General features: G+C 38.0%; 1 protein-coding gene across 1 annotated transcript in view; it reads right to left on the minus strand.

Moving 5' to 3' along the window:
• Nucleotides 1-27,214, minus strand: part of SCN4B (sodium voltage-gated channel beta subunit 4) — a 157,018-nt gene that overhangs the window by 11,755 nt on the left and 118,049 nt on the right. Inside the window, exon 3 of the mRNA XM_053691287.1 lies at nt 24,768-24,996. Coding sequence (XP_053547262.1) covers nt 24,768-24,996 — 229 coding nt within the window. The remainder of the gene's footprint in view (nt 1-24,767; nt 24,997-27,214) is intronic.

Below are 27,214 nucleotides of genomic sequence, written 5' to 3' on the forward strand. Positions count from 1 at the left end.
TTGTTTTTAAAATGTCAACTAGAATTAAATAATGGATTAAATTACTGTTATCTCTGACAGAACCTATAGTTTTAATCAAAACAATTATATTCCCAAAGCTATTTTTCAAGATACAAAATTTACCATTTATTATCCAGAAAAGAGATATTAATTATTTCAATAAAATGTTCTAGGTTTATATGGCAAGAGAGAAAAACGCAAATTTGTATTAAAAAAATATTGCTACATAAAGGGACATAATACTCATATGCTAAATCACTTGAAACTGATGCAGTATAACTGTAAAAAGCTGACAGGAAAATATCACCTGGGCATCTCTATGTAAAAAAGGAAGATATTTTACCTCACAATCTGCTCAGCTCAGCAGAGTAAGTTCTGTGTAAAAAGTTATACTCAACTGCTGCTCAGCTGCAGGTAAAAAAAAATTAAAAAATGAAGAAATGAACAGCAGCCAATCAAAATCAGCAGTGCTGATGTCATGAACTCTTTTACTGTGATCTCATGAGATTTGACTTAACTCTCATGAGATTTCATTGTAAACTTCCCTAAACTGAATAGGGAAATAACATGAGAGTGCACGAGGCTCATCCCTTCAGCTGTCCCAGGACAGACATACTAATATGCTGCTTAGAAATCCTTTACAATGGGATGTGGCTACTGAGGAACTTTTGAGGTAAAATATCTTTCTTTTTAACATAAAGATGTTCAGGTGATATTTTCTAGTCAGCTTTTTACAGCTATACTGCATCACTTTCAAGTGTTTAAACATTTGGGTACTGTGGCCCTTTAAAGAGCATGGAGGTTTAGCTTTTCCAAATATTAAAGTATACACTTTATCATCACTGGTGAAATATGCTCTTGACTGGTTAACTGAAAATTATTATTTAACCTTTTATGAGATGGAATCAAATCTTATCACCCCATTTTACTTAAAACCAGCCTTACATAATCCATATGCAAAACTACCTTCCAACCTGAATTTAATAGTTTTTAAAAATATAGTTTTTCAGAAATACTGCAAGGAGTTTCATATCAACCCTAGAGTATCACAATATAATCTGATTGTAGGAATCCACAAATTTCCTCCAGGATTGGTATATGGACCTTTTAATGAATGGGCCGATAAGGGGCTCCAATATGTAGACTAGATTATGCAAAAAGAAACACATATTACTTATTTATAAAATAATTTACCAGGAAGGATACATTGAGATTTCTCTTGTTTTCAAGTATGTTCTGGGTCCACAAAACATTGCATTGATACAATAGGGTACAATAAAATACAAAAACAATATTAATACATAATGTATGCAAGATTTAACATAGAACAGGTAGTAAATATATAATTAACCATGACAGGTGCATTCTGTTTTGAGATATGTAGAGAGGGATCTCTTAAAGGATATTAGGCTTGAGGAAGCGGGATGTCGTTCCATAATTGTGGTGCTCTGTAGAAAAAGGAGGATCGAGCTGCTTTCTTTTTGTATTGAGGCAAACTAAATAATGTGCTAATACTGGATCGGAGGTTATAGGAGGTGGGAACAGCCGGGGAGAGCATTCTGCTCAGGTAGGGTGGGAGCTTCCCAGAAAAGCTCTTAAACACAAAGCTGGAAAAATGGAGGGTGCGTCTGGATTTCAGCGACAACCAGTTTAGTTCTTTTAGCAAATCACAATGGTGGGTCCTGTAGTTACATTGTAGCACCAAGCGGCAAAACGAGTTATACAATGTATTAAGTTTATTAAGGTGAGTTTGCGGTGCAGGTGCGTATACTACATCCCCATAATCAATGATAGGCATCAGCATTTGCTGTTCAATCTTTTCCTTTACTGTAGGGCTTAGGCAGGATTTGTTTTTGTACAGGGCACAAATTTTTGGATAGAGTTTAGATGCAAGTTTTTCTATGTGAAGGCCAAAAGATAGATTGGGGTCTAACAACATACAAAAGTATTTGAAAGAGTGGACTGCAGTCAGCGTGCAATTTGATTTTGTTTTGATGCCTGGATGGGAATTTTGTAGTTTGTGTAATTTAGGTACCGTTCCAAAGATCATTGTGACAGTTTTGTCAGTGTTTAGGAAGAGTTTGTTTTATATAACTAAAACCTATGACAAGTTAGTGAGTAATCTTCCAATGTCCATTTCTTTTGACTAATTGCAAATGCGCCATTTTCTTATAATCACTTAAAGGGACAGTCTAGTCCAAAACAAACTTTCATGATTCAGATAGGGCATGTAATATTAAACAAGTTTCCAATTTACTTTTATCACCAATTTTGCTTTGTTCTCTTGGTATTCTTAGTTGAAAGCTTAACCTAGGAGGTTCATATGCGAATTTCTTAGACCTTGAAGGCCGCCTCTTAAGAATGCATTTTAACAGGTTTTTCACCACTAGAGGGTGTTAGTTCATGTGTTTGATATAGATAACACTGTGCTCATGCACGTGAAGTTACCTGGGAGCTATCACTGATTGGCTAAACTGCAAGTCTGTCAAAAAAACTGAAATAAGGGGGCAGTTTGCAGAGGCTTAAATACAAGATAATCACAGAGGTAAAACATATATAAATATAACTGTGTTGATTATGCAAAACTGGGGAATGGGTAAAAAAGGGGTTATCTATCTTTTAAAACAATAACAATTCTGGTGTAGACTGTCCCTTTAAAGGCGTATTACGAGTTAGATTGGAACCTTGGCAAATTGTAATCAATTGTTAATATGTACCATATAGGTTATCATTCTATATCTATTTTTTAGAAGAGTTTACTTAAGTATCAATGTCAGATTCATCTGAACATTTTAACGCTGAAATGGCAAAAAGATTTCACGGAAGTAACAAAAGAAAGGATTGTCCAAAGCTTTAGATTGACCGTAAAGGCCTTGTTAGCATTCAGTTGGTTAGAATCTCATTTCAAATTGATATTGATATAGTTATATTACCCCAATAAGATTAGCCAAATGGAAGATGCCAACAATGGTAGGTGTTTTAAGTATAACCATCCTTTTGTGGACCTAATACATTGTTTCTGGGCCTGTCCTAAAATATGTAAATTTGGGGGGAAGTTAATTTTTGGTTAAATGGCTGAATAATTCCATTTCACTCCAGGCCTATCATATTTTCTTTCTAATAAAACATTCAGATACCCTGGTTAATAATATATTGGTGAATACTGTTATTTTACTGGGACGTAATTTGATTCTGAAAAAAAAATGGAAGTTTAAACACTCAGGACTAGATTACAAGTGGAGTGCTAAATTATCGCACACCCACAAATGGGCAAATTTGCCCGTTTGCGGGTGCATGATAATTAATCAGCCATTACAAATGGCTGGTTATTACCACCGCGAGCTCGCAATAGCAATTAGTGCTTATAAAATTAACTAGAGATCAGATCTCTGGTTAATTTTGTAAATCTGTCCCAAAATACTGCCTAGTGTAGTTTATTAGAAAATAAAGATGGCGCGATTTACCCTCTTCGCTTGCGCTGTCTCTGACGGCATTAGAACGAGACTTCCATAGGAGCCTATGACAGCATGCTCTTATGTGCGCAATGCTTCCCAGCGATGCAAACACAACCTGTAAACTTGTAATACAAGCACACACATTAGTGTGTGCTGGTATTACAAAGTGGAGCGCTAATATCGCTTTAAAGAAAGCGATATATATAGCGCTCCACTTGTAATTTGGCCCCCAGTGTCTATTTCAGGGAAAAAAAATGATTTCCAAATTATATTGGAACAACTTAAAGGGACATGAAACCCAAAATTTTTTCTTTCATGATTCTGATAGATTATATATTTTTAAACAACTTTCCAATTTACTTCTGTTATCAATTTTGCTTCATTCTCTTGGTATCTTTTATTGAAGAAACAGCAATACATTACTGGGAACCAGCTAAACATATTTGTAAGCCAATGAAAATGAGCATACAAGTGCAGCAACCAATCAGAAGCTAGCTTCTGAGCCTATCTTGATATTCTTTCCAACAAAGGATACCAAGAGAATGAAGCAAATTAGAGACTAGAAGTACATTAGAGAAATTTTAAAATTGTATGCTCTATTTGAATCATGAAAACAAAAATTTTGTTTTTTTTATCCCTTTAATATTAAACTGTTTGCAGATAAAGGTTTAAAACATTTTTTCTTAAATAGAGGTAATCAAATAATTTCCCCCCTAATCTTCAGTTGCAGATTATCTCCGCATTTCAGAATTCTTGGTACTTCAGGTAGCAGTTAAGCAGCAGAATTTTCCCCACTTTCTGGGCAAATAGGTTACCCAGTAGTAATTGATATTTGATACCTATTAATGACCATCCCTGGGGAATAAATACAGTGAAGTTGGATATAGACAGCTTTTGGTTAAGTGAGAACATTTATCAATTAAAGTGTGTTAGTGGGAGGGAAAGGGGGAGATGGGGGAAAGGGTTAGAGGAATTTTTTTATTTTTTTTGGTCTAGTGAATGGTTAAAGTGAATGTAAATTTTGATGCTAAAGTGCCCGGTTTTTAAAAATTCGATTAAAAATAGGGGCACTTTAATTAATCAAAATTTACATTTTACTTGTGTAGTGAAAAAATACTTACCTTTTAATCTTGACAGCAGCTCCAGCTTCCTCCGGTAGTCACAAGCCATTTCTGATGTCAGTAATGATGGATAGGTCATCCTCCAATCACGGCTTCCCCCCTGGGGAATCAGTGTCTGATTCAACGCTGTGATTGGAGGAAGCCTGATTCCTCATTTTAGACCCAGGAAGAGGCTTTGCGACGGGCGGAGGAAGCTGGAGCAGCTGTCAAGATTCAAAGGTAAGTTTTCTTTACAACACGAGTGAAATGTAAATTTTGATGAATTAAAGTGCCCCTGTTTTTAATCAAATTTTTTAAAACCGGGCACTTTAGCATCAAAATTTACATTCACTTTAACTAGTCCAATAATTATTACTTATTTTTTTATGGAAGTTTTTTTTTTATTTTCTCTTTATGACTTATACCAGAGATGTAATAGAATAATGTTTAACTTATATGGTATTACGATCTATTGGGATTGTTCAATATTATTGGTAAGCAATTGCAGTTTTCTTTGCAATATGTTGTATTTTTGAATCTTTGAATGTGTAAATGCTGAATCTTATGTTATAACAGTCTTTGTTATGTAATACTATTTTATTTATAGTCACAGAGAAATGGTGACACGATTGCTTTTATGCTATTTGTACACACAGAAAAAGAATTAAGAACGGGCGCTAAAAAAGATAAGATAATATGTTTAACCCACAATGGGCTTTATCAAAATACTCCAAATACTGACTCCTGTGCTTTTATAGGTTGTAACAGTCACTCATTGGCCCATTTGTTCCTTGATTTGATTGAACCATATAATTTGTGTAAATGGCTGGCAAGGAGGACTCATGAGAATCGTATCAAAACCTAAAGCTTCAAACTTTTTTAATCTTTAGCCATAGTGGTGTTTTGGAAAAATTGTATATGTAGACTTCATTAGCAGTAGTATTAACATCAACAGCTGCAACAATGTTATCAAATACTCCGCTCTCACATCTGGCCAAATCGGACAAGTCCAGGTACCACGTCAGGATCTCTCCCCCTGCTGATTGGTGGCTACATATAGACACCAATCAGAAAGTGCTACCCAGGTGCTGAACCAAACATGGGCTGGCTCCTATGCTTACATTCTTGCTTTTTCAAAAAAAAGATATCAAGACAACAAAGAAAATTGATAATAGGAGTAAATTAAAAAGTTGCTTAAAATGGCCTACTCTATCTTAATCATGAAAGTTTAATTTTGACTAGACTATTCCTTTAAGGGTGGGTACAGCTGGCACAACTTCCTTCTACAGCAATGTGAGGTTGTACCTGCTTTACTAGATACACTGGATGCCTACTAGAGCAAAGTGAGAACATATTATAGATATGTGATTGGCTTCTGCAAATAACAGTACAAATGATCATTTGATAAAGGTGTTACATAGCTGAGAAAGTAGAAACATGAAGATTTAAGGCTAAGGACAATTCATCACAAAACTGTCTTCAGCATAATTTATAAAAGTACATGTCGATGTCAGGAAAGAGGCTTAAAGGGACATGTGGCTTCGCTCCCATAACCACTAAATTACCAGCAAACGCCCCATGAAAGTATAAACCAGAAATACCTATGGGAACAAGAGACACTCGGTAAATATAAAATGTACTGTATATCATTTACCCATATACAGGATTTACTATGAGGAAATGTCAAATTATGTGTTTTGTTTACTTGTCACATCATTTTCATTCACCACATTCTGTGAGTCTTTTTGTGTCATTTTATTCCCTACTTATGACATGGATTCTCTTCGCATCGGTTTGTTTGGGTCCTGTAATCAAGTGGGTGCCATTTTCTCTCTTTGGATACCCTGGTTCACAATCTTTAACTGTTTTTGACTATGCTCCTGTGTTCTGATTTCACTCCAGTATCCTGACTGAGTTATACCTCTGGCTAGTCTACTACCCTGGATTTTAATTTGGCCTACTGTTCTGGTCCTGTTCTAAGCTTGCCTGACTTTGTCTTCTGGATTCCACTTCAAAGTCAATAACAGTAGGTCATGTCCTCAGTCCTATGCAGATTATTAGAATATTGTCAATTAACATCAGTACTCAGCCTTTGTGTCCAGTCCTGGACTGCTATTTACTTTGATCCCCTTATATGAAGTGTGTATATCTTCTGGGCATTTGATGCCTCCTCACTATGGTACCTGCAAGAGTATATGAAGGCTGGATCCACTGTCAAAATGGTGCTGTATATAATTGTAAAGGTGCATGTAAAGTCATAGTTCATAACGTCGCCACAACACCTACCTACACTTATTAACCCCTAATCTGCCGCCCCCAATGTTGCCGCAACCTACCTACACTTATTAACCCCTAATCTGCTGCCCCCAATGTCGCCGCCACCACTATACTAAAGTTATTAACCCCTAAACCTCTGGCCTCCCACATCACTAACACTAAATAAATATATTAACCCCTAAACCTAACCCTAAATCGAACCCTACCCATAGCATCCCTAACTTTAATATAATTAAAATAAATCTAAAAAAAAAATACTATTATTACCTAAATAATACCTATTTAAAGGGACATTATACACTCATTTTTTCTTTGCATAAATGTTTTGTAGATGATCTATTTATATAGCCCATAAAGTTTTTTTTTTTAAATAAATGTATAGTTTTGCTTATTTTTAAATAACATTGCTCTAATTTTCAGACTCCTAACCAAGCCCCAAAGTTTTATGTGAATACTGTCAGCTACCTTCTCCAGCTTGCTCCTGTTTGTGTAAAGGGTCTTTTCATATGTAAAAGAAGGGGGAGTGTCTTATTTGCCACTTGCAGTGGGCTTTCCAGCTACCTTTTCAACAGAGCCAAACTGACAGCTTCTAAGTAAGTTTTTAAACAGTTTTATACTGGATTTTTATATCAGTATCTGTGCATCTTATTCTTTATAGTAGTGTCTATTACATGCAGTTATATGAAAATTAGTGTATACTGTCCCTTTAAGACTAAATACTTACCTGTAAAGGAAACCCTAAGCTAGCTACAATATAACTAATAGTTACATTGTAGCTATCTTAGGTTTTATTTTTATTTCACAGCTAAGTTTGTATTTATTTTAACTAGGTAGACTAGTTAGTAAATAGTTATTAACTATTTACTAACTACCTAGTTAAAATAAATTTTACCTGTAAAATAAAACCTAACCTGAGTTACACTAACACCTAACATTACACTAAAATTAACTAAATTAAATTAAAAAAATACATTTATCTAAATTACAAAAAATAATAAACACTAAATTACACAAAATAAAAAAGAAATATTTAAACTAATTACACCTAATCTAATAGTCCTTTCAAAATAAAAAAGCCCCCCCAAAATAAAAAAAACCCTAGCGTACACTAAACTGCCAATGGCCTTTAAAAGGGCCTTTTGCGGGGCATTGCTCCAAAGAAATAAGCTCTTTTACCTGTAAAAAAAAAATACAAACAACCCCCCAACAGTTAAACCCACCACCCACACAACCAACCACCCCAAATAAAAACCTACCGAAAAAACCTAAGCTCCCCATTGCCCTGAAAAGGGCATTTGAATGGGCATTGCCCTTAAAAGGGCATTTAGCTCTTTTTTTTTTACGGTGCCCAAAGTCCCTAATAAAAAATAAAACCCACCCAATAAACCCTTAAAAAAAACTAACACTAACCCCTGAAGATCCACTTACAGTTTTTGAAGACCGGACATCCATCCTCATCCATCCGGGAGAAGTCTTCATCCAAGCGGCAAGAAGTCCTCAACGAAGCTGGGAGAAGTCTTCATCCAAGCGCAAGAAGTTGTCCTTCTGGCGGGCAGAAGTCTTCATCCAGTCGGCATCTTCTATCTTCATCCTTCCGACGGGGAGCGGCTCCATCTTCAAGACATCCAGCGTGGAACATCCTCTTCATACGGTCCCAGCCGTACATTGAAGGTTCCCTTTAAGGGACGTCATCCAAGATGGCGTCCCTTGAATTCCGATTGGCTGATAGAATTCTATCAGCCAATCGGAATTAAAGGATAAAAAATCCTATTGCCTGATCCAATCAGCCAATAGGATTGAGCTTGCATTCTATTGGCTGCTCCAATCAGCCACTAGAATGTGAGCTCAATCCTATTGGCTGATTGGATCAGCCAATAGGATTAAAGCTCAATCCTATTGGCTGATTTTTTTACCCTTTAATTCCGATTGGCTGATAGAATTCTATCAGCCAATCGGAATTCAAGGGACGCCATCTTGGATGATGTCCCTTAAAGGGAACCTTCAGTGTACGGCGTACGAAGAGGATGCTCCGCGCCGGATGTCTTGAAGATGGAGCCGCTCCACGTCGGAAGGATGAAGATAGAAGATGCCGACTGGATTAAGACTTCTGCCCGCCAGAACGATGACTTCTTGCCGCTTGGATGAAGACTTCTCCCGGCTTCGTTGAGGACTTCTTGCCGCTTGGATGAAGACTTCTCCCGGCTGGATGAGGATGGACTTTTTATTTTGATAGGGTTATTAGATTAGGTGTAATTAGTTTAAATATTTGATAATTTCTTTTTTATTTTGTGTAATTTAGTGTTTATTATTTTTCGTAATTTAGATAAATGTATTTTTTTAATTTAATTTAGTTAATTTTAGTGTAATGTTAGATTTAACTGTAAGACAGGTTAGGTTTTATTTCACAGGTAAGTTTGTATTTATTTTAACTAGGTAGTACGTAAATAGTTAATAACTATTTAATAACTAATCTACCTAGTTAAAATAAATACAAACTTACCTGTGAAATAAAAATAAAACATAAGCTAGATACAATATAACTATTAGTTATATTGTAGCTAGCTTAGGTTTTTTTTTACAGGTAAGTATTTATTTAGTTTTAAATAGGAATAATTTAGGAATTAATTGTAATTTTTATTTGGAATTATTTTAATTATGTTAAAGTTAGTGGGTGTTAGGGTTAGACTTAGGGTTAGGTGTTAATAACTTTAGTATAGTGGCGGAGGCGACATTGGGGGCAGCAGATTAGGGGTTAATAAGTGTAGTTAGGGGCGGCGATTTTGGGGGCAGCAGATTAGGGGTTAATAATATTTAACTAGTGTTTACAATGCGGGAGTGCGGCGGTTTATGGGTTAATATGTTTATTACAGTGGCGGCGATATCGGGAGCGGCAGATTAGGGGTTAATAATTTTATTGTAGTGTTTGCGAAGCAGGAGGGCCTCGGTTTAGGGGTTAATAGGTAGTTTATGGGTGTTAGTGTACTTTGTAACACTTTAGTTATGAGTTTTATGGTACAGTTCTGTAACGTAAAACCCATAACTACTGACTTTCAGGTGACGGTACAGATCTTGTAGTTATAGGCTGTACCGCTCACTTTTTGGCCGGATAGGTAAACTCGTAATACCAGCGCTATGGAAGTCCCATTGAAAAAGGACTTTTTGATATAGCACCCATACTGACTTGTTTATTTAATACATATTTCATAGATGGGAAAATAATGTCTCGATTTTTCTCCGCGTCGATCATAACCCTTATTCCAAAAAAAGACAAAATCTTATCAGATCCAGGGTCATACAGACCCATCTCTCTGTTGAATACAGATTATAAACTATTAACAGTAATAATTGCAAATCGTTTGAAGGAAATACTAAAAAATTATACATCAAGATCAGACCGGTTTTATGTGTGATAGATCACCAACAAAAAACATTCGTAAAACATATATGCTAATAGAATATTTTTGGAACAAATTGCATAAGGAAAAACCAGCGTATCATGACGATCTTGCTATGGTTGTGGTCGACGCAGAGAAGGCATTTGACTCTATAATATGGGAACATTTGTATACTTCCCTTGAAAAGTTTAGCTTCTCAGGTAAATTGATTGAATTCATTAAAGCCATATACAACTACCCCATCTCCTCGATACTGGTTAATAATACTCAATCAGATTTTTTTAAATTAGAGAAGGAAACGCGCCAGGGGTGTCCCTTATCACCCCTCCTATTTAATGTGGCCATTGAGCCACTAGCAATTTATCTCAGACAAGAATTGGAGGGAATAAAGATTGGATCTCAGAAGTTTGTGCTTGCCTTATATGCCGATGATCTACTCCTCTATTTCCAACAAACACATAGAAATATCCCTATTGCGTTCAAGGCATTAGATTTATTTAGTAGTATTTCGGGCTATAAAGTCAATACGCTTAAATCAGAGATTCTATGGATATACAAAAACATGGATAGTAAGACACAATATGAGCTAAGAGAGGTCACGCAGATTAGATATCTAGGAATCATGTTACATAAAGATCCTAATTGTTGGTATAGACTTAAACTTTACGCCCTTCTTTTCCCGACTTAAAAGCAAGTTGCAAAGATGGGCACTACTCCCTATTTCCTTGTCAGCTAAAATAGCTATGATTAAATCTATCTTATTCCCTCAGATAATTTATACTATGAATAACTTACCATTATTTATTAAGGTAAAAGATATTAAAATATTTAATCAATTATGTGCTAAATTTCTTTGGAGCAAGTCGCGACATATGATAGCCATTAAAAAATTGTCACAACTGAGGGAACATGGGGGGCTAGCTTTCCCGGACATTAGATTATATAACATGGCCATTTTGGCACGGAATGCGGTGGATTGGCTTCTGTCAACCGAGGTACTAACTAACTTAATCTTGGAAGAGAGCTTAATATATCCGTTTGCATGTAAAGCAATCTTACATTGCACTCTTATAGAACTCCCAGACAGCACCAAAAGGTTTTTTCAGTATATATAACGTGATTAAAGCATGGCAAATGACATGTAAATATCTTAAAATTAATTTTTCTATTTCCCCCTATCTTCCGATTAGAGGGAACCCCGAGTTTATAGCCGGATGCGACTATCAGGTATTTAAAGAATGGGCGGATAAAGGATTTGATAAGTTACTACAAGTTTTTGACCAAAGGTTTAATTTAAGAACCTTTGAGAGTATTGTTAGAGAATTTGATCTCCCCAAGAAGGAGAGCTTTTTCGCATATCTTCAGCTACGCCACTTTGCTAATAAGAAAGCTAAGTTAGGGAATTGGCCAGTAGGTTTTAAACAAATTGGAGACTATATCAATGTATATAAGCAAGGAAAGCACTCAATATCATTATTATACAAAATTTTATTGGCAAAGCAAGGTCAATTAAATAATGAGCAATATATAGGTTATTGGGCAAAACATTTTCCAGAACTTAGTGGGGATCACATTAAGAAGGGTATCAAATGGCTGATTAAAGCCCCCCTCCGTTCCTCTTGGCACGAATCTTTTTTAAAATTACTCAACAATGCTTATATTTCGCCAAAAAGATTGGCAGCATGGTCTTCAGAAAACATGGGAATATGCTACAAATGCTCAATGCCTAGGGCTGATCTGATGCATTGTTTCTGGTTATGCCCCAAAATAAGGCAATTTTGGCAGAAGGTTAACTTTTGGCTAAATAAATTCTGCCCTGAACATTTAGTCCTGGAACCTATAAATATTTTCTTCCTAGACATAACAGTCCAGAACTATGATTTGGTCAATACTATTATACTTATAGGTCGTAATTTAATTCTAAGAAATTGGAAGCAGACCAGAACAATATCTTTTAAGATATTCCTAGAAGCAGTGAGACAACAGATCATATTCGAACAATATAATGTGTCAAACTTACACAATAAACCAACCCAACGCTTTTTTAATAAATGGGAAAATATTATCCAGACATATCCGCTTCCCATGCAATATATACTTACTAAGGCATTCCACAAAACAGACTACTTTGAAGGTCTGATATTAAGAGAATTATTTCCTTATTTCCAGTATCCTGGCTTTGAAAAATGGGGTACCCTAAGATTCTAAGACACCTTTACGTGGTGTGGTGGAGGAGGAGGAGGCTTTTCTCTTTTTTTTCTTTTCCTTTTTTTTTTTTTTTTTCCTTTTCTTCTTCCTTTTATCTTCCGATCTGGTTAATGAGAATAAAATGTAATAACTGTATTTAGATGCAACACAGCATCTTGGGTTTTTTTTCTCCCTTTTTGCCTACTTATAATGTTTATTTACTGTGTGATGTCCATAAGGTAATGGGCAAGGAACCTGGTTACTATGTAGGCATAAATGCTAGATATTTATCTTTCTATTTCTGTATACATGATTGGAAAAAAAAATTCTTTCTTACCCTGCGTGGTGCAAAATATGAGCAAATGAGCTCTGTTACAGTTATATTGATACTGATGGAAAAATAAATAAACATATTAAAAAAAAAAAAGAAAAAGGACTTTTTGAAAGGTGTGGTAGTTAGGTTGCGTGACGGCCAAAAAAGTGGGCGGTACAGCTATACCTACAAGACTCGTAATAGCAGCGGTAGTGAAAAAGCAGCTTTATGCAAAACTCGTAATCTAGCCGTCAGTTTGTAAAGACCCTTAAAATAGCAGAATCTTTCAAACTGCTTGGGACTTAACATATGTAGATTTACTTTTAGAGAATTCTGTCCAAGAACAATTTCCAAACGAACTGGACTTGTACACTGTGACATGATAAACTAAAACATATATAGAAAAATGGTTACGTATCATGGAATTATATGCTCTGCTGTCACCTAGTGGTTTACTGTTATAACACAGCATTTTGCTGATGATGTTCCTGTTAACCTTTTCCATGGTATCTTCAACAGTTTTTAATTACTGGTATAATTTTTTATTGCTTTAAATGAAGCTGAAAGTTGCTTAAGATGTAATATATCTATTTATACTTTACACCAAATCCCTTTAAGAGCTGATTTTTATATAACTGACACTTATTCAGCAATATCAAAATGAAAACAGTGAACTAATAAACAATACAGCGTTTTTGCCTTCAGCCCTAATTCTTTTTAATTCCATCAGACAATGATTGTGACATGCTGGCAGTGCTCCATTTGTCACACGGTTTCTAATGATTCTTTTTTTCTTGATTTCTGTTACAGGGAAATAAAAGTGCAGAAAGAAAATATTCTAATGTAAGAGCATTTAATTATGTACTACTGCTTGCTTAAAACAATATGTTTAACCCCTAGAAACTTCGGGCCGGATTTAACAAGCAGCGGATGCTGCTGAATCCACCCAAAGTTTCCAACTCGCCTTTTAGGTGGCGGACACCCCCTGCTAGTGGCCGATTGAAATGCTTGTGCAAAGTTAAATGCCGACAGCATATGCAATGCCGGGAGGACATGATTCGCTACATATTCGCCCGGTAGTTGATAAATTGGCCCCTTATTCAGCTCTAGAGTAGCAATACACTACTGGGAGCTAGCTAAACAGATCTGTGAGCTAATTGTAAGAGGCAGATGAATGTTTTATTGAGCCCTGTCAAGCAAGCAGTGGGCGGCGTGGGCGCGTGCATAATAGGAAGTGAATGCACTGATTTGAATGAAACGTTTTAGAATTCTACATGAATTTATACTAAAATGTGACAAATCAATAAGCCTCTGTCAGTCTTTCAGAAAGTGGATAAAACAATCAAAATCAAATTAAAGGGACAGTATACACCAATTTTCATATAACTACAAGCAATAGACACCGCTATAAAGAAGAATATGCACATGATACTGATATAAAAATCCAGTATAAAAACTTTGAAATACTTCCTTAGAAGCTCACAGTTTAGCACTGTTGATGAGGTTAGGCTGGGACACTTAGTGAAAGCGGCTGAAAAAAGAGGAAGAGCAGACACTACCCCCCTCCCCCGCATATCAAAAGACAGATTACTCAAACAATAGCAGCACAAATCTGTAGACCTGGGTCTACATCTGATACTTTGGAGCTTGGTTAGGAGACTGAAAATCAGCACGTTATTAAAAAATAAGCAAAACTGTACAAAAACACGTCCAGTTGGACTATATAAATGGATCATCTACAAAATGTTTATGCAAAGAAAAATCTAATGTACAATGTCCCTTTAAATACTATGTACACCATTAAGATATTAAAAGAGAAGATTAATCTTATTAACTATTGTTTTCAATTATACCTAATGCAATTTAAGCTTTAAGTTTTTGTTATATCTGTATATGGTCTTGATGTTCTACTAGCGAAGAGAAGATCAGGATGTCATTGAAATATATTACAACAAAGAGATCTAATAATAGGCGCTATTTACAAAGTGTTGAAAATGTGCAAGAGCATTCCACGTGCCCCCCATGGCATTACTAAACAGTTGACATGCTCTAAAGTGTGTCCTGAAAGCTGGAAAGCAGTATTCCATGTATAGCAAAGATTTCCCTTAAAGGGACACTCAAGTCAAAATAAACTTTTGTGATTCAGAAAGAGCATGCAGTTTTAAGACACTTTCCAATTTTCTTCCATTATCAAATTTTCCAGTCTTTTTATATTCACACTTTATGAGGAACAAGACCCTACTGAGCATGTGCACAAGCTCATAGGGTATATGTATATACTAGTCTGTGATTGGCTGATGTATGTCACATGATACAGGGGGCCGGAAAATCTGAGAAAAAATAAATTTGTCAGAAACAAATCTACTGCTTATTTTAAATTCAGAGTAAGTGCTATTGCCTTGTTTTTTTATTATGTACTTGTTAAGTATGTAATTGTACTGAAATGAGCGGTCCTTTAAAGGGTCATTTTAGAAAAAATCACATATCAGTGGATTCAGTTTTCAGTAGAAGCATTAGTGCAATTCACTTGCATTACTAAAATGCTTCTAGTAAAAACTTTCACTGGTTTTAAAGGGACAGTAAAATCCAAATTAAACTTTCATAATTCAGATAGGGCATGACATTTTAAACAACTTTCCAATATACTTTTATCATCAAATTAGCTTTTTTATCTTGGTATTCTTAGTTGAAAGCTAAATCTAGGTAGGCTCATATGCTAATTTCTAAGCACTTGAAGGCTGCCTCTTATCTGAATGCATTTAACAGCTTTTCACAGCTAAAGGGTATTAGTTCATGTGTGCCGTTTATATAGCTAAAAAGTATATTAATATAAAAGTGTTGGTTATGCAAAACTGGGGAATAGGTAATTAAGAGATTATCTATCTTTTTAAACAATAACATTTTTGGTGTTTACTGTCCCTTTAAGCAGGCATGGTAAATAAATGCAGGGACATGGGGCATATAAATGTGTGCTCGTACGCCTCATGAACTGTACTAGCTACTAATAGAACAGTGATAGTTGTTTTAAATTGCATTCCCTATCTGAATCATAAAAGTTTGATTTTCACTAGACTGTCCCTTTAAAGAGATATTAAGCTCCTCTTGTTTAAGTCTTAAAACACACTCCCTAGAGAGACAAAAAAGAAAAATCTGTAACCTAGGTTTTCAAAATGCTGCAAGTTGCCTAAACCAGCTATTTGATTTGCAGCCTTTTAAGGTTACAGAATCTGCTTTTTGGTATCTCTAAGGATTGTGGGAGAAAAACACTGTTTTACACAAACACAAGATATGTTTCATTTCTCTATAAAGACAACCTGCAGGATGACCAGATCATTTATAATGTGTGTTTAAACTATCGAATATTCGTCTGCTGGTAACAGTGAAGCAATTTACTCACACCTAGATTACGAGTTTTGCACTATACAGGGTGCAAAACGAACGCAACAAAAGTTGTGTTATTTCACTCTCCATAGCGCTGCCATTACGAGTTTCTGAAAACCCTCCTTGTGCGTGTGATATGGTTGCATTAAGCTCCATACCTCACTAAATCCAAGGGCTGATTTGACGTGCTTGTGAACTCTTTCAACATAGACATCAATGGGGAGAGAGTGTTAGAAAAAAAACTAACTTAAGTACGGAATGGTGATTGTAACGCAACCCCATTGATGTCTATGGGGAAAAAAAAGTTTCATTTAAACCTAACACCCTAACATAAACCCCTAGTCTAAACACCCCTAATCTGCCGCCCCCAACATCGCCACCACTATAATAAAGTTCTTAACCACTAATCTGCCGCCCCCAACATCGCCGACACTAATAAAAATTATTAACCCCTCTTTCGCTGCTCCCGACATCGCCAACACTATAATAAAGTTATTAACCCCTATTCCAACGCTCCCCGACATCGCCCCACTATAACAAAGTTATAAACCCCTAATCTGCCGCCTCTGACACTAATAAAAGTTATTAACCCCTATTCCGCCGCTCCCGGCATCGCCGACACTATAATAAAATTATTAACCCCTATTCCGCCGCTCCCCGACATCACCGACACTATAATAAAGTTATTAACCCCTAATCTGCTGCCCCCGACATCGCCACCCTAATAAAAGCTATTAACCTCTATTCCGCCGCTCCCCAAAATCGTCGCCACTAAATAACCCCAAACCTCCGGCCTCCCACATCTCCGCCACTAAATAAACCTATTAACCCCTAATCCGCCAGCCCCCCACATCGCAAAACACTAAATTAAACTATTAACCCCTAAACCTAACACCCCCCCTAACTTTAAATTAAAATTACAATATAACTATATTTAAATACATAAAAACTTTCCTGTGAAATAAATATAAACCTAACATTAAACTATAAATTAACCTAACATAACTAATCTAATAAAATAAAAAAAAAATACCAATTAAAATATCTAAATTACAAATTTTAAAAAACCTAACACTACAAAAATAATTATAAATTCTAAGTTACAACTAAAAAAACAAATCCTATGAAAAATTTAAAAAATGTAAGTTTACCAAAAATAATAAACACTTAAATCACCAAAAATAAAAAACACTAAGACGACAAAAAATAAACGAAATTATCAAAAATAAAAACAATTATACCTAATCTAATAGCCCTATAAAATAAAAAAGCCCCCCCCCAAAAAAAAATAAAAACACCCCCTAGCCTACACAATAAACTACCAATAGCCATTAAAGTGAATGTCAATTTAGATGAATAGGTGCCCGGTTCTTAATAATCCTATTAAAAACAAGGGCACTTTAATTCATCAAAATTTACATTTCACTGTTTTTTTTCAAATACTTACCTTTCAATCTTCACAGCCGCTCCACCAATTCCCCCAGTCGGAAGCCTCTTCATACGTCAGAAATGACGGATCAGTCATCCTCCAATCACGTCTTCCCTCCCAGGGAATTATGGCCTGAGGCAACGCTGTTATTGGAGGAAGCCGGATTCATCATTTTGGACCCGCGAAGAGGGCTTGCAACGGACAGAGGAAGCGCTGCAGTGGCTGTCAGGATTAAAAGGTAAGTATTTGAAGAAAATGAGTGAAATGTAAATTTTGATGAATTAAAGTGCCCTTGTGTTAAATAGGATTATTAAAAACAGGGCACCTATTCATCTAAATTGACATTCACTTTAAAAGGGCCTTTTAGAGGGCATTGCCCTAAAGAAATCAGCTCTTTTACCTGTAAAAAAAAGTCTGTCCCCCCCCCAACAGTAAAACCCACCACCCAACCAACCCCCCAAAATAAAAAACCTAACTCTAAAAAAACCTAAGCTACCCATTGCCCCTAAAGGGACATTTGTATGGGCATTGCCAGTAAAAGGGCATTTAGATATTTTTTAAAGCTCAAACCCTAATCTAAAAAAAAAAAAAAAAAAATGAAGACAGAAAAAAAAAAAAAACATGAAAAAAAAACAGAATATGCCAGTACATACAATAGGTAGAATGTGCCAGCAGGTGCAATACACAGAATATGCCAGTAGATATAATAGGTAGAATGTACCAGCAGGTGCAATAAACAGAATATGCCAGTAGATACCATAGGTAGAATGTGCCAGCAGGTGCAATAAGCAGAATATGCCAGTAGATACAATAGGTAGAATGTGCCAGCAGGTGCAATAAACAGAATATGCCAGTACATACAATAGGTAGAATGTGCTAGCAGGTGCAATAAGCAGAATATGCCAGTAGATACAATAGGTAGAATGTGCCAGCAGGTGCAATAAACAGAATATGCCAGTACATACAATAGGTAGAATGTGCCAGCAGGTGCAATAAACAGAATATGCCAGTACATACAATAGGTAGAATGTGCTAGCAGGTGCAATAAACAGAATATGCCAGTAGATACAATAGGTAGAATGTGCCAGCAGGTGCAATAAACAGAATATGCCAGTAGATAGGTAGAATGTGCCAGCAGGTGCAATAAACAGAATATGCCAGTAGATACCATAGGTAGAATGTGCCAGCAGGTGCAATAAACAGAATATGCCAGTAGATAGGTAGAATGTGCCAGCAGGTGCAATAAACAGAATATGCCAGTAGATACAATAGGTAGAATGTGCCAGCAGGTGCAATAAACAGAAGTGGCCAGCAGATATAATAGGCAGATTATGGCTAGTAAGATATAACTGGTGGCCACCAGATACAATAGGCAGATTATGGCTAGGAAGCTACAACAGGTGGTCACCAGATACAACAGGCATATTATGGCTAGGAAGCTACAACAGGCAGAAATGGCCAGCAGATACAATAGGCAGATTATGGCTAGGAAGCTACAACAGGCAGAAATGGCCAGCAGATACAATAGACAGATTATGGCTAGGAAGCTACAACAGGTGTCCAGCAGATACAATAGGCAGATTATGACTAGGAAACTACAACAGGTGGCCATCAGATACAATAGGCAGATTATAGCTAGGAAGTTACAACAGGTAGCCAGCAGGTACAATAGGCAGATTATGGCTAGGAAGCTACAACAGGTGGCCAGCAGATACAATAGGCAAGTTATGGCTAGGAAGCTACAACAGGTGGCCAGCAGATACAATAGGCAGGTTATGGCTAGGAAGCAACAACAGGTGGCCAGCAGATACAATAAGAAAAATAACGGTACAATTTGCTCCTCCAAAGATAAAAAAAAAAAAATTATGTCAAAACTTTAAAATCCAAATCCAAATGAAATCTTGCAGTACAAACAAGTGTAGTTGGCGCAGCGCAGGTGGCTTACGCGTTTCGGCTAACAAGCCATAGCCTGTTAGTGCTCTGCTGTCTGCACACTTTTAAAACTCGACCATCAATTCAATTGGCTATTGTGATGTATAATACATAAAAAGTTATGCCTACTACTTTAGTTAACTCTTTCTAGCCTAGTACCTGTCGCTAGAAGCAATGTGACAATGAATAACATTGGAAGAATACACACTCTTTAACAAATAAATATAACCGTTATAAACATAGATCCTAAAAGTATATTAAAAGAGTGTAATGCATATTGGTCTATGTAGGCCTGTGATGCACCAAGCCTGTGATACACTAAGCCTGTGATGCACTAAGCCTATGATGCGCTAAGCCTATGATGCACTAAGCCTATGATGCGCTAAGCCTATGATGCGCTAAGCCTATGATGCACTAAGCCTATAATGCACTAAGCCTATGATGCGCTAAGCCTATGATGCGCTAAGCCTATGATGCGCTAAGCCTATGATGCACTAAGCCTATAATGCACTAAGCCTATAATGCACTAAGCCTATGATGCGCTAAGCCTATGATGCGCTAAGTCTATGATGCACTAAGCCTATGATGCACTAAGCCTATGATGCACTAAGCCTATGATGCGCTAAGCCTATGATGCGCTAAGCCTATGATGCACTAAGCCTATGATGCACTAAGCCTATGATGCGCTAAGCCTATGATGCGCTAAGCCTATGATACGCTAAGCCTGTGATGCACTAAGCCTATGATGCACTAAGCCTGTGATGCACTAAGCCTATGATGCACTAAGCCTATGATGCGCTAAGCCTATGATGCGCTAAGCCTATGATGCGCTAAGCCTATGATGCGCTAAGCCTATGATGCGCTAAGCCTATGATGCGCTAAGCCTGTGATGCACTAAGCCTATGATGCGCTAAGCCTATGATGCGCTAAGCCTATGATGCGCTAAGCCTATGATACACTAAGCCTGTGATGCACTAAGCCTATGATGCACTAAGCCTATGATGCGCTAAGCCTATGATGCGCTAAGCCTATGATGCGCTAAGCCTATGATGCACTAAGCCTATGATGCGCTAAGCCTATGATGCGCTAAGCCTATGATACACTAAGCCTGTGATACACTAAGCCTATGATGCGCTAAGCCTGTGATGCGCTAAGCCTGTGATACACTAAGCCTATGATGCACTAAGCCTGTGATGCGCTAAGCCTATGATGCACTAAGCCTGTGATGCACTAAGCCTGTGATACACTAAGCCTATGATGCACTAAGCCTGTGATGCGCTAAGCCTATGATGCGCTAAGCCTATGATGCGCTAAGCCTATGATGCACTAAGCCTATGATACACTAAGCCTATGATGCACTAAGCCTGTGATGCGCTAAGCCTGTGATGCGCTAAGCCTATGATGCACTAAGCCTGTGATGCACTAAGCCTGTGATGCGCTAAGCCTGTGATGCGCTAAGCCTATGATGCACTAAGCCTGTGATGCACTAAGCCTATGATGCACTAAGCCTATGATGCACTAAGCCTATGATGCACTAAGCCTATGATGGACTAAGCCTATGATGCACTAAGCCTATGATGCACTAAGCCTATGATGCACTAAGCCTATGATGCACTAAGCCTATGATACACTAAGCCTGTGATGCACTAAGCCTATGATGCACTAAGCCTGTGATGCACTAAGCCTGTGATGCGCTAAGCCTATGATGCACTAAGCCTATGATGCGCTAAGCCTATGATGCACAAGTAGTGGCGCTCTTCATGTAGCTCTGTGCTGTACAATTACTAATATGGTTTACTTCAGGTCTTAAAAATCAATCAGTATTTTGAAAAGCCCTTGAGCACAGCACGTGTAATACAAGTGCAATGAGTTCCCTATTAGCACTCCCGCTATCCATTAAAAGAACAGGGTGCACTAAATAAAAGTTTTGCATGCATTAAGATGGTTTCTTAAAATATTTTGCCTCCGCTTATAGGCTTTAATTTACCAAACGTCGGACGGACATGGATCGCTATTGTGAATCATGTCCGTCCAACATCGCTAAATGCCGACAGCATACGCTGTCTGCATTTAACATTGCACAAGTGTGAAATGTGAAATGCTTATGCAATGCCGCCCCCTGCACATTTGCGGCCAATCGACCGCTAGCAGGGGGTATCCTGATATTATCTGATCTGGCTGATTGCAGTCTGCCACCTAAAAGGCGGAGGACAAGTTAAGGGGCAGCTGTCTTACAACCCCTGCTTCTTAAATGCAGTTTCCGTTGATCCGGAAACTACGGGCAGATAAAGCAGCATTCACTGGTTATTACATCTGCCCCATTATATCAGATAGTGCTTTATTCTTTGTACGAGGTTGCGCAAAAGATAACACACCCTGCGCTCCACTTGTAATCTAGCCCATAATACATTATTTAAAACTCTTATATAAGCAGTAAATTATTCAAGCCTTAAAAAAGTGTAATACTTTTGATTTAGTATTCATCTTTACAAATTATATACAGAGAGGTAGATTTATCAAATGTCGAGCGGACATGATTCGCTATAGGGAATCATGTCCACACTACATTGCTAAATCTGTCCGCATTTAACATTGCACAAGCATTTATGGTGAAATGCTTGTGCAATGCCGCCCCCTGCTCACTGACGGCCAATCGGTCGCTAGCAGGGGCTGTCAATCATACGATTGGGATGATTTAAATCCACCACCTAAAAGGTGTCGGACAAGTTAAGGAGCAGCGGTCTTATGACCACTGCTTTTTTACTTCCGTTTCAGGCGAATGCAGTATCCACTGCTTAATAAATGGAGCCCAGAGACTTTAAAATAAATAAAAATAAACTTTCTAATTTAAATCTGTTATTAAATATATACATTTTTCTTTGTACCCTTTGTTAAAACTTCGTTCATTTGCATGAGGGCATACACAGGTAGGCGGCTCATAAGTATGCACGTGTCTTGTGTACTACACATATAACATTGTTTCAAACACATCTGCAATATAGTGTTCAAGATACTCTTGGGGGCATATTTATCATGTGCAAGCAGACATGATACAAAGTAGCGTATCCTGTCCTCAGCACATCGATAAATGCCGACAGCATTTATCTGCATTTATTATTGCACCAGCAGTTCTTGTGAATTGCTGGTGCAATGCCGCCCCTGCCAATCGGCCGCTAGTAGGGGGTGTCAATCAACCCGATTGTATTCGATCAGGTTGATTTCTGTCCGCCGCCTCAGAGCAGGCGGACAAGTTATGGAGCAGCGGTCTTTAGAAGCTTGATAAATATGCCTCTTGATCTTTTCTTAGCTTCTGCAAACCTAAAACCCTAAAAATGTAAAAATTGTGTGACATGAATGTGCTCTGTATACAGATACAGTTGCAAGAAAAAGTATGTGAACCCTTTGGAATGATATGGATTTCTGCACAAATTGGTCATAAAATGTGACCTGATCATCATCTAAGTCACAACAATAGACAATCACAGTCTGCTTAAACTAATAACACACAAAGAATGAAATGTTGCCATGTTTTTATTGAACACGCCATGTAAACATTCACAGTGCAGGTGGAAAAAAGTATGTGAACCCCTAGACTAATGACATCTCCAAGAACTAATTGGAGTGAAATGTCAGCCAACTGGAGTCCAATCAATGAGATGAGATTGGAGGTGTTGGTTACAGCTGCCCTGCCCTATAAAAAACACACACGAGTTCTGGGTTTGCTTTTCACAAGTAGCATTGCCTGATGTGAATGATGCCTCGCACAAAAGAGCTCTCAGAAGACCTACGATTAAGAATTGTTGACTTGCATAAAGCTGGAAAGGGTTATAAAAGTATCTCCAAAAGACTTGCTGTTCATCAGTCCACGGTAAGACAAATTGTCTATAAATGGAGAAAGTTCAGCACTGCTGCTACTCTCCCTAGAAGTGGCCGTCCTGTAAAGATGACTGGCAAGAGCACAGCGCAGACTGCTCAATGAGGTGAAGAAGAATCCTAGAGTGTCAGCTAAAGACTTACAAAAGTCACTGGTAAATGCTAACATCCCTGTTAGTGAATCTACAATACGTAAAACACTAAACAAGAATGGATTTCATGGGAGGATACCACAGAGGAAGCCACTGCTGTCCAAACAAAACATTGCTGCACGTTTACAATTTGCACAAGAGCACCTGGATGTTCCACAACAGTACTGGCAAAATATTCTGTGGACAGATGAAACCAAAGTTGAGTTATTTGGAAGAAACACACAACACTATGTGTGGCGAAAAAGAGGCACAGCACACCAACATGAAAACCTCATCCCAACTGTGAAGAATGGTGGTGGGGCATCATGGTATACGATTGGGATGATTGACACCCCCTGCTAGCGGCCAATTGGCCGCAAATCTTCAAGGGGCGGCATTGCACAAGCATTTCACTTGAAATTCTTGTGCAATGATAAATGATGATCAATGATGATGATATGCTGTTGCAATTTATCGATGTCGGGCGGACATGATCTGCCCGAACATGATAAATTGGCCCCACGGTGTGCTTCAGCAAGGATGGAATCAGGCAGATTAATCTTTGTGGGCGCATGAATCAAGCCACGTACAAGGTTATCCTGGAAGAAACTTTGCTTCCTTCCACTCTGACAATGTTCCCCAACTGTGAGGAGTATTGTTTCCAGCAGGACAATGCTCCGTGCCACACAGACAGGTCAAACAAGGTGTGGGCAGAGGACCCCAATGAAAACCTCTGGAATGTGATTAAGGGGAAGATGGATGGTCACAAGTTCAAACAAAGCCGAGTTGCTTGAATTTTGCGCCAGGATTGGCATAAAGTCATCCAACAGCAATGTGAAAGACTAGTGTAGAGCATGCCAAGATATCTGAAAGCTGTGATTGAAAATCAGGGTTATTCCACCAAATATTGATTTCTGAACTCTTGCTTAAGTTAAAACATTAGTATTGTGCTGTTTGAAAAATAATATAAACTTGTTTTTGTTTGCATTATTCGAGGTCTGAAAACACAGCATCTTTTTGTTATTTTGACAAGTTCTCATTTTCTGCAAATAAATGATCTAAAATGACAATGTTTTTATTTGTTATTTGGGTGAAATGTCAGTAATTTATAGAATAAAACAAAATCGTTAATTTTACTCAAACACATGCCTATAAATAAAATTAAACAAAACAGAGAAACAGATCATTTTGCAGTGGTCTCTTAATTTTTCCTAGAGCTATATATATATAGATATATACACACACATATATCATCCTCTATTTTTCATAGTGCAAACCAGAAGCTATTACTCACATTTGTCCACCACAGTGAGTGTGAGTGTGGCATTGTGCTTGGCTTTCTTTTCCTTTGTGTTCATCACATCACAAGTGTATCTGCCATTATTGCTAAAATCCACATTTTTCAACAGCAGTGAGATGTTGTAATCCTTGGGAGCTCGCTTAAATGCCAATTCCACCTGGTAATCAGGATCCTGTGTAGGCTTAGGATCTGTATTCTCGTCCTTTACAAAGCCTTTATATAGCTGGTGAGAGGAACAATAATAGAGAGTTAAATAATACAGATGAGAGTGAGAAAGGGCAGTTGGGAGATAGAGTGTTGGTGAGAAAAAGAGAGAAAGGCAGATAAGAAAAACAGGGAACGTCTGAGAGAGGGAATACAGTTGAGAAGGGATTAGATTGAGCATATGAGGGAGGACTACATAGATGAAGGGTATGTTTGAGAGTGGATAAGCAGGTGGTACCAACTGGAGGCTGTGACTGAGAGGTTGAGAAGGTTTAAGTGAGGCAGGTGGGGTAAAGATATATAAGATAATGAGCAAGAGGCAAAGCAACACCATAAAGAGAGAGCTCTGCAGGTGCATAAGGGGGGCAGGGGAGAGTGACAGTGGACACCTGAGCAACTGAGGGCTGTTAAAAGAGAAAATACATACTAAAAAGAGGAAATCCGGGTAAGGGTATGTGAGAGGGAGAAAATGTTTTGGATGGGGCATGCAAAATGAGTTTAAGGAAGCAAGCCTGAGTGAGATGTGGGACAGATGAGAGTGGAGAGCAAACAAAAGAGAGACAGAGCTGAAGATAGAGAAAAAGAAAGCTTGAGAAAAAGAGGGGGCAGATGAGAGAGTAAGAGCAAGCTTGAGTTAGAAGGCAAATGAGAGAGGCAGAGAAAGCTTGTGAAAAATAGGAGTCAGATAATTGAGGAAGAAAAGGCTTGATAAAGATAGGGGGGGAGATAACAGAGAAAGCTTGAGAAAGAGAGCATTTGGATTGGGGCACTAGAGCCCATACTATAGAGGTAAGAACCATGAAAGATCTGGGTAAGCTGACATCAGTGTTTGGGGAATCTACTGTACCTGTACCTATGGAGGTATACCCGGTCGCCACCCAAGCCCATGAACTGCAGCTGGCCAGCACACGGAGCCTAGATGACTCAATGTTTGGACTTGGAATGGTTTTGAGCAAGGTTAGGGAGGACAGAGGAGAGCATCCGGTCACCTACATCAGTCAGAAACTCCTGCTGTGGAAGTCAGATATGCGACCGTAGGAAAAGAATATATATCACAGGTCTGGGCCCTCAAGAAACTGCAACCTTGTCTGTATCCAAGCCTTCCCTGTGCTCACAGATCACAACCCCCTGGTCTGGCTGAACCGAGTGGCTGGGGACAATGCTAGGCCTCACAATTTTTCCATCTAGTACTGGCCTGGGAAGTAGGATGGCAAAGCCAATGGATTATCAGAGCAGACAGAGCTATGAGGATTACTGCATTTGCTTGAGTTATGTTAAGCTTGACTGAGAGGTTGAGCAGGTTTAAGTGAGACAGGTGGGGTAAAGATGTCTTTTCTTTCCTGGACAGCCTGAAGCCAACCTGTTCAGGACAGGATCAAGGTTCCCCCTGTAACCTACATGGACACTGTGCAACACAGCTCCATCTATTGGTTGAAAGTACCTGGACTTTGTATAACACAGTGCCATCAATTGGTAGAAAGTTCATCACCAACATGTGCACTGGGGAAAAATATTAATTTGCATATATTTTGCATAGGGTGACAATGCAAACAGATGGTTTTAAAAATGTTTTCGTTATGCCCTGAATCCCCCTTTTTTTGTCAGGGTTATATTTTATTATTTTGTTGTTATCTATATGTTTTCGTTATGCCCTGAAACCCCCTTTTTTTGTCAGGGTTATATTTTATTATTTTGTTGTTATCTATATGTTTTCCTTATGTTTATTTTTTATATGGAGTGTGTCACCATACGTTAAATGGTGTATTGTTAGAGCCTAGTCCTGAGTTAAATAAAGCATTGGAAGTAGTTCCTTTTAGAACTGTGGGTCTTGTTTGGTTCTTTCAGGGGTTTCAGTTGCTTCGGTGGCAGAGTACTGGCATCTGCTTTCTTCCTGCACTTTTCCTGTACTGGAGACCTTTTACAGAGTCTGCAGAGCTGTAAGTTACAAGTGACTTTTTAAAGACAGTGTAGACAAAGGAATTATTAACTGCCTGGAAAAAGGAGGGGGCAAGGGAATTATACCTATACCTGCCTGGAAGAAGAGGCAACAGATGAATCAACACATGCCTGGAAGAAGAGGAGGGGCAGAGGGAATCGATACCTGCCCAGAAGGAGCCGGACAGAGGGATTGATAACTGCCTGGAAGGAGGAGCAGGGCAGAAAGATTTATCCCTGCCTGGGATGTGACACTGCCCAATGAGACCAGTCCACCCGGGGGAGATATTGTTGCTGGCTTG

The sequence above is a fragment of the Bombina bombina genome, chromosome 8, assembly GCF_027579735.1.
Source record: "Bombina bombina isolate aBomBom1 chromosome 8, aBomBom1.pri, whole genome shotgun sequence".
In the NCBI taxonomy this organism is placed as follows: domain Eukaryota; kingdom Metazoa; phylum Chordata; class Amphibia; order Anura; family Bombinatoridae; genus Bombina; species Bombina bombina.